General features: G+C 39.7%; 1 protein-coding gene across 1 annotated transcript in view; it reads right to left on the minus strand.

Moving 5' to 3' along the window:
• The window catches only part of ACAD11 (acyl-CoA dehydrogenase family member 11), a gene marked incomplete at both ends in the record, with an annotated part of 59,942 nt that overhangs the window by 40,439 nt on the left and 4,601 nt on the right, over nucleotides 1-14,902 (minus strand). The window contains 6 exons of the mRNA XM_084248422.1: nucleotides 2,126-2,247; nucleotides 2,605-2,746; nucleotides 9,261-9,425; nucleotides 10,738-10,899; nucleotides 11,508-11,633; nucleotides 14,248-14,347. Of these exons, the coding sequence (XP_084104548.1) occupies nucleotides 2,126-2,247; nucleotides 2,605-2,746; nucleotides 9,261-9,425; nucleotides 10,738-10,899; nucleotides 11,508-11,633; nucleotides 14,248-14,347 (817 nt within the window). The remainder of the gene's footprint in view (nucleotides 1-2,125; nucleotides 2,248-2,604; nucleotides 2,747-9,260; nucleotides 9,426-10,737; nucleotides 10,900-11,507; nucleotides 11,634-14,247; nucleotides 14,348-14,902) is intronic.

Genomic DNA, 14,902 nt, shown 5'->3' on the forward strand with positions numbered 1-14,902 from the left:
ACAATAGGAATCACAATCCTACAACCAAGGTGAAGTCCTTGGCATTTTCCTCCAGAGTCAGAGCACAGAGTGTTTTAAAGACAGTGTGCTAGCTAAGTTGAGGTCATATGTTTGAAACTTTGGGATTGGTTGACATGAGTCTTATGGAGTGTGGGGTTTTAGTAACCATCAACAGAAGGTCTTCCTGTTCCCTTCCTAACCATCAAGAAGTTGAGAACAGGGTATGGCTATTCTTTTGTAGTCATTCATAAAGAAGTCAGTAGAGTGACTGTTCCTCTGTAGCTGCTCAGAGGGAACAGAGGGAACAGTTGCTCAGAGTCTGCTGAGTCCGACTGCTTACTTCTCCCTAGAGTAGTCAGCATGGCAGCTCAGAGACAAGGAGAAGTCTGACAAAAAGTTGGTTCCACAGTACCAAGATGTTCATACGACCATCAATTCTATTAATTTACATGCTGGGATAATAATACCCTCTAATTTGAAGAGATACATCTATATCATCTAGTGAATACACGCCTATCCTATCAGAATTATAACTGAGAATCAAACCAAACTTGAAAATGAGCTCAGAAGATACCAAACTGGCAAGTTTGATCACCTCTAATTTGGGGAGAAATATAAAGAAACCAAAATAAGATCAGAAACTATAAAAGTTAAAGAGAAGCAATGAGATGACTTCTAAGGATTATTTTATCTCATCTTTTTAAACCTCTAGGTGAAACTGTCTCCTTTAAATAGTGTTGATCAGTCCTTAATCTTCCATATCTGTGCTCTCAATGGAACCTATCCTCCTCTTCCCTGCAATTGAATTTCATTTTTTTTTAATCTCTATGCAATGAGACACTGTAACAGTCATTCCATCACTTCAAATTTCATATTTCTAGTTAGAATGAAATGTTTAGGATCATGTCTAAGGCTACTACTAGTTGATGATATACATAATAATGCCAATCATAACCCACATCAAACATTTATTTGAAATGAAAAGACATTTTAAATTCAAAGGCCACTTTACTTGGGATTTGATTTGTGGAAACTGCCACATGTAGAAACATATAAACCCCACTTTGAGAAACTCATCCAATCAACATGATGATTAACTCTTAGAATACAGGATGAGATGGAACACAATTCCTTCCAAAAGGACATTTCAATTGTTCATGGATAGTACACACTCTGAGGACAGGGAAAAACAACTATATTTTTTTAAATCCATTTACCATTCATTTTTGCTTTTGAAATCTCTTCCTTCAAGCCCTAACCCCTTGCCACTGAGGTAATATCTCAATTTCTTAAACCCCTGCGATTCAAAGTATGTGGGGAAATGAATTAGTACAATGAAGAAAGGATTTATTTAGATGAAAGTGTAATCAGAAAAAATTTGCATTTATGTTCAATTTCCCCTCAAAATTAATCACATAAATATGACATTAATAGAAAATGGAAGATTTTATCCATCTATTCAAAACCATATAATAAGAGGCTCCTGCATCCTGAACATAGTCCTAATCTTTGAAAAACACAAAGATAATCTTTCATCATCATTAGCCCTGGTTAAAAAAAGGTTTTTTTTTTTTTTTTTAATAGAGGCATGCTTTATTTATTTGTTTGCTGGTTTGTTTGCTTGTTTTTGTTTATACATGCACTGGGTACAGTCAGAAGCGCGGGAGGGTGAGAGAATTCACCAGAGCCAGAGTGGGGAGCAGAGCAGGCAGAAGGACCGAAGTACACTGCTGAGGGGAGCAGTGGGCGGCAGGAGAGGTCTGCGCGCCATGTGGGACCCTCCTCCAGTGGCCGGGGAGCAGCCGGGGATCGAACCGGCGCTGCAGAGGCCGCGGGCAGCTTCGCAACCCAGCGCTCAACCGCTGCGCCACCGGGGAGGCCCTGGTTAAAAAAAGGTTTTAAAGGCTAAAATAGACATTAAAATATTTTAGTTTTTCCTTATACTGGGGATTCAGGAAATAACCAATTCTCACATGGATAAAATATTTAAAATATTTATCCAAAATATTTTGTCATTATGGAAAGAAAATGATCTCAGGATAAAGAACAAAGAATGCCCAAAGACCAGGAAATATTATCAACTATATAGATAATGGTGAAAGACACATTAAAAACAATTTATTACCTGTGCTATTCCTGCCATTTTAAAGTATGAAAGAGCAAGAAAAAAATTCCAGTTAGGAAGATTAGAATTAATTCCCCTGCAGCGGCTATATATTGAAATCAGTTCTTCCATTGATGGCACCCCTGTGAAAATAACACATAATATAAACTTTAAAAATATGTCATGGTGAATATTTGAAAATGCCACAATATTACATATGTATATAAAACTGAATATAATAGCCTTTAATCCACATAAGAAAACAGATTCTGAATGTTGATTTTCAAAAGAACATTATATACTGAAAATTACTTTTTCTCATAAATTACCAAAAGTGGAATGTTACTTTCAGAAAAATCCACAAAGAATAAAATGATTCTAAAACATTTCAAGGAACAAAAACTATCTAAAATTGCACTATAGTCTTATTTATTCATTATGAAGAGTAATATAGGTAATTTTATTTTAATGATAACTTAGACAACACTATATTTTCATACCTATGTTTTCTTGCAAATGAGAACTTTGATTTAACATTGGAATTGTCCTTGGCCAAAAGTAGAACATGGAAAAATTAGCCAAGTCTGACAAAGGGTGACCAGTGGTTGAAAGTTCCCAATCCAGTACTGCTATAACTCGAGACTGTAATGAAAAATAAAATGGTTTTAGATGAGCAGATGAAAAGAATGTGGCATATATACACAATGAAATACTATGCAGCAATAAAAAAGTGACACTCTCACAGCATTTGTGGCAACATGGATAAAGCTGGAAGGCATTTATCCTTTTGCTGAGCAAAAAGAGAAAGACAAATACCCAACAGTGTCACTGATATGTGGAATATAGAGAAAACAAACAGAGTCAGACAAAAACAAACTTTCAAACCGACCCTTGAAAGCTGTCCATAGAACTGAAGTATCCAGAGGGAGAGCTGGAGGCGGGAGGGGCAGGGATGAGAACAGGGTGGGGGGAGAGCACATGGACTATGTTGGAGGATTGTGGCTACTTTGCTGGCAAAAGCACTATAGTAACAACACATGGAAGAGGGTATACCCTGTACTACCAAAACACTATGAGGATGTAAACCAATGGTACTCAACTTTCAAAAAGTTAGTAAGTAAAAAAAAAAAAAATTAGTTTTCACATATTAAATCCAGAATAAGATGGTGGTAAAATGGAGCTCAGAGGCAAGATGGCACTTAAGGACAAGATGACACTCAGAGACACATGGAGCTCAACAAAAATGGAAGTCAAAAACAAGGTGGTGATGAAAGAAAAGAAAGAGTTCAGAGACAAGATGGTGACTCAACAACAACATGGAGAGCAAAGAGAACATGGAGGTGAATTACTTCAAGGAACCAAGTCAGGAAAGATGGTGTACAGGGAGAAGTTCCACTAGAGGGTTCTGTACAGAGGAGGGACATGATAGTATGTATGTTTTAAGAGGGTCACTTGGCTGCTGTGTTTTGTTTTTTTTTAAAGATTTATTTTTATTTTTATTTATATAAGCATTGGGTACAGTCAGAAGCACGGGAGGGTGAGAGAATTCACCAGAGCCAGAGCGGGGAGCAGAGCAGGCAGAAAGACCGAAGCACACTGCTGAGGGGAGCAGCGGGCGGCAGGAGAGGTCTGCGCGCCATGTGGGACCCTCCTTGGTGGCCGGGCAGCAGACGGGGAGAAGCCGGGGATCGAACTGGCGTCGCAGAGGCGCGGGCAGCTTCTCAACCCAGCGCTCAACCACTGCGCCACCGGGGAGGCCCTGGCTGCTGTGTTTTGAATAGACTGTAGAGGGGCCAATGCGGAGGCTATAGCAATGAACTAGATCATGCAAGCCAGATAAAATAGTAGAGCTCATTTGGACAATACAAGTTACTGACCTTCATGTCTTCATATAACTTTATGTGTGCTTGTGCTTTCTTGTTCCTCTGGCACATTAGTATACATTATTGTAGCTTTGTGGGAAAATGTGAGTTCTGGAATCAGACAGACCCATCATCACTTTCTAGCTCCACTATTTACCGGCTGTGTAACTTTGGACCAGTTAGCTAACCCCTCTGATCCTTCATTTTCTCAGCCATAATACATACACCACTTGCATAAGGTTAGAGTGAAGATTAAAAGAGGGCAGGTAGTATTTTATTAATGTATTACTTTTTCAAAACTAATGATGTACATGCAATCCCACAGGACAGACAAACAGCAGATCAAGAGGCAGGGAAGAAAATAATATTTATTTATAGATTTATTTATTTATGCACACAAGAACTGGAGTACAGGCCAGAGGTGCAGAGTGGGGGTGGGGGGAGGGTGAGAGGATTCACAGAGACAGAGTGGGGAACAGAACAGGCAGATCTACTGAAATACACTGCTGAGGGGAGCAGCAGGCGAGACAGGAGAGGTCTGCTGAGCCATGTGGGTAGCTCCCTGGCCGGCCAGGGAATGAACTCATGCTGCAGAGGCGGACAGTTCCGTAGTGCTGTGCTTAACCCCTTGCGCCACGAGGGATGCCCAATAATAAATATTTACTAAAAAGATGAAGTTAGGGGTAAGTTTATTGCATAAATCTGAACATCATAGGTCATATACAGTGTGGGTGTAAGATTTGCTAAGTTTTCCATGTACAAAATTAAGTCCGAGAAATGAGCAGTCACAATGTTTACAGTATTTGTAGATTAAAATCAAACCAGTTGCACAAGAGTGACAACTTTTCTTGGCAGTGAGTGTTAAGAAAAATGTCAGCCATCAATCTGTATGAAGTAGATCCTGAGTAGGGGCCAAAAAGCCGTCAACGACATCAAGAGAACTTCAAGGGGCATGTAATCCCCAGACAGCAGATTGTACCGGAAAGTGACCAAAAGGAGAAAAATGAGTCAAGTAGAAGGCAAGACCAGATGCTCAGAGCAGGAGTCTAGATGAGACAAGCAACTTGAGAGTTTGAGAAGAGTGGAAAAGATTTGAAAAGTCTTTTCAAAAGTTTTCTTTGAAAAGGTCACAGATTTCACTGAGATGGAGCTGCAGTCTAGATGAAATGATGCAGCATAACTATGTCCCAGACCTAGTGACCCTGATTCCATGACTAATTTCAGGTCAGGAAACTTTATAACACCTATATTTCTTGGACACATTCGTTTCTCTACAAGAAATGATTAACTCAACTGATACTAAAGCAAGAAACTTTTGAAATGATTGATCGTGCCCATGTGGGTCAAAACCTGACTTCACCGCCAGAGTATTTTCTAAAGAGTATTTCTTAAATAGCTGTAAAAATAAATAGGTTAAAAATCCCATGTCTCTTATAGCTATAAAATTAAAAGTTATAATTATGCTTACTCTAACTATACTGACACTTGAGAGACCATGGGGGGAATTAAACAAGAAAAGCCATTAAATGCAAGCTCTGTTTTGCACATCAACTCATCTTTCTTCAAAAGTGAATGTACAAAAGATTGCAAGGCAAGTGACTTCTAAAGAACTAGCGTACATGTATTTGCTTTCTTACATACAATCTTATATGCTAATTAATGAATGCAGATGAAATATCTATGGTTTTATCTTTTTCTCACTATGTATATTTGTTTAAGCTGAAATGGTGATAAGCACATTAAATTCCAAAATCTTAAACATTTCTCCATTAGTTGGATAATATTTATATTTGGACAATAAACACTTGGACAAACAACACTTCTTGGGGAAACTGGATTTCTTTTTTTTTTTTAAAAATATTTGTTTATTTATGAATATAAGAACTGGGGTATAAGCCAGAGGAGCGGGAGGGAGGGGGTGGTGGTGGTTAGAGGAGTCTTCAGAGAGAGTGGGGAGCAGAACTGGCAGATCAACTGAAACACACCACTGAGGGGAGCAGCCAGAGAGACAGGAGAGGTCTGCTGTGCCATGTGGTCAGCTCCCTGGCAGGGCTGGGGATCGAACTAGTGTTGCAGTGACTGGCAAAAGTTTGAATAGCACTGTCTTTAATCTCTGTGTCACGAGGGAGGCCCTGGATTTCTTTTAAACATTGCTGTATGTTGCCTACTGAAATATTAGTCCAAACATGCTGCAATACTTTACATGAAAGTAACTGGGAAAAAACGGGATTGCAAAACTATCTAAGATGCTTTTGTTTTGCCATACCCTTCAGTAATCTTTTATTGGCTTACCCCACACATTCCTGGACAGTTTATCACTTAAAATTGTTTTTTAATTTTTCCTCAATGGTTACATTTTCTGATAATAAAAATAAAACAAGTGATTATTTTGGGGGGGAAACAAGAAAATCTCAAACCTTAAACATTACAGAAATGTAATGTTTATAAGTCTCATAATATCCTCCCCTACAACCACTGCTTCAGTTTTAGTGCATATTATGAAAGATTTACTTTTTTGTTAATATTTTTCCAAAGAACAGTTTGATAAGCCACCTTAGAAAAGTAAAATAGAAAAACTGAGGGGAAAAGAGGAATATTGAAATAAGTTGAGCATCAGCTGTGCCAGGTGCCAGCTAGTTCTTCAATCAGGGTTGGTTTCCTAGCAATCCTGAGGCGGAAATAGTTCCTTAGTGATTAACATTAATTCTTTCAACATAGATTCACTCAGAAATATGTAATCACCTGCTACATAAATGAATAAATGACAGTCATTGCTTTAAAGGAGCTCTAAGTCTATCTAGTGAGTCCTCATTTATTGAGCATATATTAAATGTTGAGCCTACACTTCGGAGGCAAAGGTAAGGAAAAAAATGTAAAGCCATAACCACCAAGGGAAAAATGGAAAGCATATATATGTATTTAGCTCACTAACATCCAGGCATTGATTTTCCAATTTATGGAGTGCCTTAATGAAAGAAGAAATGTAGTCTAATCTCCTCTGTACTTATTAGACTTACTAAATGTAGTCTAATTTCCTCTGTGGAAAAGATAAACTCTTAACTAAAATTAAATTCTTCTCACCAGTCCAAGTGGGTTTCTTTCCTTCTGTGACGAGGTATGCAGTTCACCTCACAAGCTACACGTTAGCACCCAGGCAGTGGCTGTTCTCTGCCGGTCCTGAGTGCCTTACTCTCCAACTGCATTTTGAGCTCACAAAGAGCTCAACCCCATGTTCCAGAGCACATGGTTGGCCAGTGATTAATGCTAATTGTCTTGACTCTCCCAACCAGATGTTGCTTCCATTAAAAATTAGCTGTAACATTTATAGAAGGCAGAAATGATTATGTTTAACTAATAATTATAGGATTATTGGGTATAAAGTAGAAGACATTTTACTAGCCGCTATATGACCTCAAAACATTAAAAGGTAATGATATATGTAACATATTATTGCTGCAGTGAAATAATGAGAGCTATGTCTTTACCAGTCATTTTTTTTTAAGTCTCTCCCCAACTATTGAATATTTGCTGGCCTAAAAGAAAATGATGTTTGGTTTTCAAATATGAGATTAAATATACAAAAGGAATAATATTTGGTTACTTGACCATAACTTTCAGTGCAATGTGACTAATCCTAAAATTTAAATATCTTGGTAGTCACACATATTCCAGGAGATCAGGGTCTGAATTTCCTTGCTTAAGGATGAATGGAAAAGTACTATGGTTATAAAAGTAGATTCCTAAAATATTAATAGATCAAGTGATATAGACTAATATAAAGCAGATTCTGCTATTTTAAGGTATAAGATTTTATAATCTTTCCATGTTACAAGTTACCATTCTTTAATTTTTCCCACTCTTAGCTATTTCACAAACTCAGAATTCAGAATTCACGGGTGCCATTAGCAAAAGGTGACAAATACACCCATGTGATTATATAGATATAATTGCAATGTCCACATTGACTTCTCTATGAAAAATGATTGTCATGCTGGTGAATGTGCGCACAAGTTTTTTATATTCAATTTGGACTTTCAACCAATGCAGCACTACTTTGAACTATGACAACAAGCAGTTCATAGTGCTGTTTTCTCATGTCCTCTTCCTATATGGAAAAAGAACATGAAACCAGAAGCTTAGCAGGTGCATTTGGAGTCGCTCTTCCTGTCCTAAGATATCCTAGCATTCTGAGAAAATGAATGAACCCAGAAAGCCCTCCTCTAAAAAGCAGGATGTATAAATAAATAAATCTAAAAAAAAAAAAAGCAGGATTCAGGGAACTGTCTTTTACAATGAAGTCAGAATAGTTGGGCCAAGTGCCTGCCCTGAGGCAGACTGGGAAGGATTGGGGAGCTGCAGCCCTTTCCTCAGTTCCACCCTACCTATGTCCTAGGCCTCAGCAGAGGGCTCTGTTCGGATCTGTGCTCTTTAAGAGATTCCACTCTGTACATTTACACAGAGCAAGGTTACATTAATCTCCTACAATTCTTTTGAAATGTCCTAACAGGCTCTCGTAATTCTGCCCTTGCTGGGCTTATTATGATCAAATTAAAATTTTTCAGGACACAGAGAGAAAAAACAAAAACAAACCAGAAGAAAGAGCAACAACAAGGCTAACCTAATATTTCTAGTAGATGGAAAAATTTCTTTGGCAAAAGCAGCGGCATGCCCACCAATTCCCAACCCCCTTTGAAGCAGTCAGCCCTAAGGTAGGCAGCTGCCGAGCCAGAGGTCTGCAGGATTCACTTCTCAAAGGGTTAAGTAGTGAAGTTAGTCCCACCTGGAGGCAGTATGGTGTTGGGGTGCACTCCTTCAGTGAGCAAGGATTAGCAGCTGCTGAGTACCTGTGTCCCAATCAGGCCTACTTTCAATTTTTTTGATTATTGAGATAACACTGGTTTACAGCACTGTCTGTTTTCGGGGTATAGTTTCACACCTCTTTAGGTATATGTTACCACACCATAGTCACCATCAAAGTACCCATAATCTTCTACCCGTAGTCACCCCTCTCCCCTTTGCTCCCCACTCCTCACTGTTCCCTTCCAGTAACCTCCACTGGGCAGTCAGATTCCTAAGGCCTGTTATCCTTTAGTTCATTTCTTTATATTTCCACATATGAGTAAAAACACCCAGTATTTGTTTTTCTCCATCTAACCTATTTCACTTAGCATAAGCCACTCAAATTCCATCCATGTTGTCACAAATGGCAAGATTTCATTGTTTTTGTTCTAGCTGAATGGTACTCCATTGTGTATCAAACCTACTCAATTTATTGTAAACATGGCATACAGTACCTCTGTGGGGTGGAAAACTATGTTATCTGGTTTGAAATCTCCATGAACCAAACTTTCTTCATTGTCATTCTCTGGCAAGTTTTTCATTAGCCAGTTAGAGAGCTGGGTCATGGCAGGGATGTCTTGATGAGCTGCAGCTTGGTACTGCTTTGTCCAGGTTGATACCTAAAGATATAAATAAGAAAAGTGCTAGTGTAGAAAACAGATTGTAAGGTCCAGCAACTGTAAAATTAAAATAAGATTAAATTATGTTAAATTTGGTTTTACTCCTAAATGCTCAAGACTAATGCCTGTGTCTATCAGCCTAAAACCCTCATAACAGCCTAAAATTGTAAACCTTTACATTTTTCTTTCATCAAGTTTCATTTAACTTATCTAGATTTTTTATCAGAGAAAAAATTTGCCTAGGAATAAAAGAAGGTATGTTCTAGTATTTATCCATCAACTATTTTGTAAAAGTAAAATATGCATGCATGCATATGCATACACACAAATGAGTAGAAAATGAAAAAATCTGGGTCACAGAAACAAATAATCCCTGATAAAAGAGAAAATGGGCACTTTAAGAAGAAAGGAGATTTTCACTTTTCATTTCAATATCCTTTATACCTAAAGAATCTTCTAAATACATTACAAGTATGAGGAGTACAAAGACTTTCTAATCTTGGAAATGAAGATAACAAATCAACCTATTCTCAAATTCCTCCATCAACTAAGGCCATCTTACTTATCAGCTTATATGTCTCTCTCCCTGCTCCCCAAAGTACCTCTGCTCATTTTAGTGTAGTAAAGATCTTCATCTCTGGAATCACAGAGACCTGGATTTAAATGTCTAACCACTCATCTAGTTTGTGGCTTGACATGTAGTGAACTCATCTAATTTGTGACATGTAGTGAACACCCTAAAACCTGAGTTCCCTACTCTCTCTCATCGGTACACTCAAAATGACATACTTACAAAAGCTGATGGCCCCAAAGATCTCTGGTCTCACTGTTCCTTTGATATGACATGCTCACCATCTTGTTCCTATTATTCTAAATTTTATCCTTCCTTCAATACACAGTGCAAGACATCTCTCTTCCAAAATGTGCTCCCATCTAAGCAAGGATATATGGACATCTGCCTCTGGAGGGAACAGATCTCATGACTGAGCACCAGTTTACTGCCAGATTATATACTCTTTCATACCATTTTCAAGTCTCATGTACATAGGATTTATGTATTGGTCTCTCAAAAATGATTATAAGTTCCTTTAGGTGGAGAACATATGTCTATATTCTTGGTAGCTAACACAATACTCAGCAGATATAATACATAATTGTGCCTAATACATATCTGTCAACTTAAAAAGGGAAAAGTGTAAAGAATATCTATTGGTAAATCAAGTGAACAGGCTGAAATGGTTTTAAGTGTGCATTCACATACGTGCCATTGGTTATAGAAACTTTTGTTGAACAATCTTTGTGGTTGCATTACCTGTCTTTTGCAGTAGCCAGCACCTTTGCCATATCCTTGCAGCTGCAATGACTTTACATTCAAGGAATGTAACTTAGCCAAGGTTTCTATCATGGCCACATAGATGGCTGAGCGTTCTGCAGGGCTAACTCCGGGAATTGTGTGATCGCGAAAGATTCGACCCTATGGAAGCAAACACAACAGGTAACACGAAACAAAATAAATCTTTTCACACTGATTCTTTGCTGTGTCATCATGCCCTACTGCCTATAAAAAAGATCTGGAATAACAGCCTTGCAACCTGACCCTATTCTTTGTAGACGATACTAGAAAAACATTCATTTGTTAAAGATGTTTACTATGGGTCCATAACGCAAAAGGAAAATACAAGAATATGCCAAGATTAAAAAAAATACTCTCAAGTTACATTTTACAATTTTTTAAAACATTTTAAATTTATCTTTCTTGATGGTTTTATCTTCTTTTTGAAGTAGTTTTTCTCCCTACTATCCAGGTTTGGTTATTGCCATTACGTAGCTCTTTACTGACACCTAGAGGAACACTGAAGAATAAGACAACACGCCACAGTTTCGTAGTCTATTTCATGGCTTCCACACTGTGTGTGCTCAAATTAAAACAAAAGTTAAAGCTACTGTAAAGCAAAGTACCAAAGATGGTGACTAAAAAACTACCATTTATTAACATCTAATTTTATAATTGAAAAAAGCGACAACAAAGTGAGACTCAATGTTAACTTACTCACAACAAAGTGAGACTCAATGTTAACTTACTCGCACATGTTCCATCACGTAGAATTCTGTTCCAATGACAGAAGCATCACTGCAGTACAGTAAAGGCTTGGGGACAGGGAATCCATTTAAAAACAAAGCTTTTTGGACGATAAATTCTCTATCAATCTAAAAATAATGGATTATTACAAATCAGAAACACAGGTTTAATAACTACTCGTGAACATGAAGGTTAGGTCAATTTTAAAACAGTATCAGCAAATATAAGAGGATAATGATTCCCTTAATATATATATATTTTTAATAGAGGCATGTTTTATTTATTTATTTATTTTTAATCTGTCCCCTCCTAGAACCTCTGATGTTTTCTGAAATGACCATGGGAAATGGGACAAGGAGAGAAAGGCTGCAGTTTATCCTGGGCCTAACCCCGCCAATGCCACCCACACAGAAAAGGGCTGGGGCCTCCTGCAGAGACAAACTGGGATAGTTCCCCTTTGGTTTTCATCCCCACTCACCAGCTGTCGAATATCTTTATCCCTACACCCCCTAGACCCCCTACACGCTCCCTTAATATACCCATTGTTTTCAGAGCCCAATCTCTGCAAGCACCTCTGCCCCCAGCCTCCTTCTTGCTTTTATCCCTCAGAGCCTGGCCTCAGGGTTCCTGCCCACAGTAGGACTGGATGGCACAAGACTTAAGAGCATGACTCTGGAGGCATGTAGCTCTGCTCTCACTATTTGTATGACCTTGGACAAGTCTCTCAACCTCTCTGGTCTCAATTTTCTCAGCTCGGAGCTGAGAAAGTGAGGATAATAATAGGACCTATCCCAACTTCCCTATGGAGAGTGAGTTAGTTTATTTATACATGCACTGGGTACAGTCAGAAGCGCGGGAGGGTGAGAGAATTCACCAGAGCCAGAGCGGGGAGCAGAGCAGGCAGAAGGACCGAAGTACACTGCTGAGGGGAGCAGCGGGCGGCAGGAGAGGTCTGCACGCCATGTGGGACCCTCCTCCGGTGGCCGGGGAGCAGCCGGGGATCGAACCGGCTCTGCAGAGGCCGCGGGCAGCTTCGCAACCCGGTGCTCAACCGCTGCGCCACTGGGGAGGCCCTCCCTTAATATTTTTCTTACAAGTATTCTTAGTGCAGTTGTAACTATTATAAATTAGACCAGCCCCAGATGATCATTTAATTAGGCTAAAAGGGGAGGTACGTGTATGGGGCTTAATACTGGCTCTGACAATAGGAAGGCGCCAGCTCCTCACCCCAGTATTCCACAGATATGATGAAACATGTCTTTATTTTCAGCGGTTCCCTGTTAACTGGCTTGCTCTTACTCACTCTTTCTCTTTTATACAGAGAAAGCAACCAAAGGGTCAGACAGAGCAAACTTTGAAACCAACCCTGAAAGCTGACCATAGATCTGAGACATATAGGGGGAGGGATAAGGAGATGAGGGGCAGCACAGCAGACTATGGCGGAGGACTGTGGGTGCTTTGGTGGTGGGGGAGCGCTCTCTGAGGGGAGAAATCCTATACTGTCAGAATATTAACAAGGATGTAAAACTTCATTGATGATTTTTAAAAATTTATTTTTCAAGTATTTAGAAGTGGCTGAGGGCCTCCCTGGTGGTGCAAGGGGTTAAGCACCGCACTATGAAGCAATCCGCAGCCTCCGCAGCATGAGTTCGATTGCAGCCAGCCAGGGAGGAAACCCATATGGCGCAGCAGACCTCTCCCGTCTCACCCGCTGCTCCCCTCAGCAGTGTATTTCAGTCAGTCTGCCTGTTCTGCTCCCCGCTCTGTCTCTGGTGAGTCCTCTCACCCCCCGCACCTCTGGCCTGTACCCCAGCTCTTGTATGCATAAATGAATCTTTTTTTTTTTTAAAGTGTTTGAGTGGTTCTTCTCATCTGGGTTGGCGCCACTGGACTTAGGGTCTGAGGCGGCTTCACTCACATGTCTGAGATCTCAGGGGAAGCTGTGTTTGCTGGGACGGTTAGATCAACAGCTGGACAGAAGAGGCTGAGGGTCCCTGGAGGGGAAAGGTGGGGAAGGCCATGCCTCCTCCAGGCGTGTATCCCCAAATCTTCACATGTTCTCCAACACAGAAGCCCTCAAGAACCAATTTTTAACAAAATTCTTTTAAAATTCTCACTAACTCTAGTATTGTAAGAGAATACTGTGAAGTGATTATTCAAATATTTCTTTTATCATCAAAAGATCAAGGAATTGTTATAGCAAATATATTAAAACAATTCACTGAGCAGAGAGTGTCATAAGATAATAATGCGCCTTTTAAAACACAATTCAAACACATAACTAAAGTAAAAAACAATTATAAATGAATAGCATTGGAAATATTCACTGGTTGATATCTTTATAGCCAACTGTACCAGATGGAATCAAACCCATAAGAGGACAAAGTGTTGTTCAAGATGAACAGCCTACGATAGCCTTAGACTTCAACCTCAAAACCTTTATGAAATATCGGGATACAATTCAAGGAAACTTTTGTCTAGAAATAATGTGCATTTTCTATTATATAATAGTAAAAGAGGATTCCATTATTCCCCTTGAATTAATAACACTCAGATTAGGGAACTATAATGATGTAAGAAAATAAAATAAATGAATAAAAATTATTAAGTAGAAAAGAAAATTCCCCGAGAGTGGAATGCAGGGGACAGTGACGGCAGCTCTACAGGCAATGTGAACAGCTTTTGCTTGTATACGATGCATGTGTTTGTCAGCACAGGACTCACTGCGCTGGCGCGCCATACCTGGTGTGCTTTAGGAAGAAGGGAACCAGGTGGTTTTTTCCTGAGCACATACGCCTGCAGGCCCTTCTGGAGATAGAAGGTTGGATTGGACTGTCCTGATCTAGATGAGAGCAGAGCAAAGGTCAATTACAAAAATATATTTTCCTCTTTCCCAAATCCTACTGATACATCAGAAGAGACACAACATGAAAATAACTTTCCTTGCAGGAAAGCCAAGAGGGGAGCTCCGAATACGAGTTTAGGGATCATAGGAAGCAGACGGTGGCAGCAGGAGTCTCGATTACCCACCCAGGTAGGAAAGCAAACCTCATTCCCTGCTTGCAAATCATGAGTTTTATCAGAAGTTATCCCTAGAACAAGGCCTGTCAAGTGGTAGAGAGGCTCTTCCCACACCACTCACCCAGTGGCCTGAGGTGGACGGAGACTGCATCCTTCCTGATATCCATTGCCACTGCCAGACTCTGCTCGCCCTGCTGTCTCAGCCCTCTCCCCTGGCTTTGAGTTCTGTGTCACGGAATGCTGACACCCTCTCCCCGCTACACAGTCACCTGCTACGCCAAGACCCCTCCCCTCACTGCAGGATCCGCTGTTGGTAAGTTACTCTTATCAACACTACTGCTACCTGTGTGTTGATTTCAAAATCCAAACATGCTCA

This window comes from Talpa europaea (genome assembly GCF_964194135.1).
Source record: "Talpa europaea genome assembly, chromosome: 11".
In the NCBI taxonomy this organism is placed as follows: Eukaryota; Metazoa; Chordata; class Mammalia; order Eulipotyphla; family Talpidae; genus Talpa; species Talpa europaea.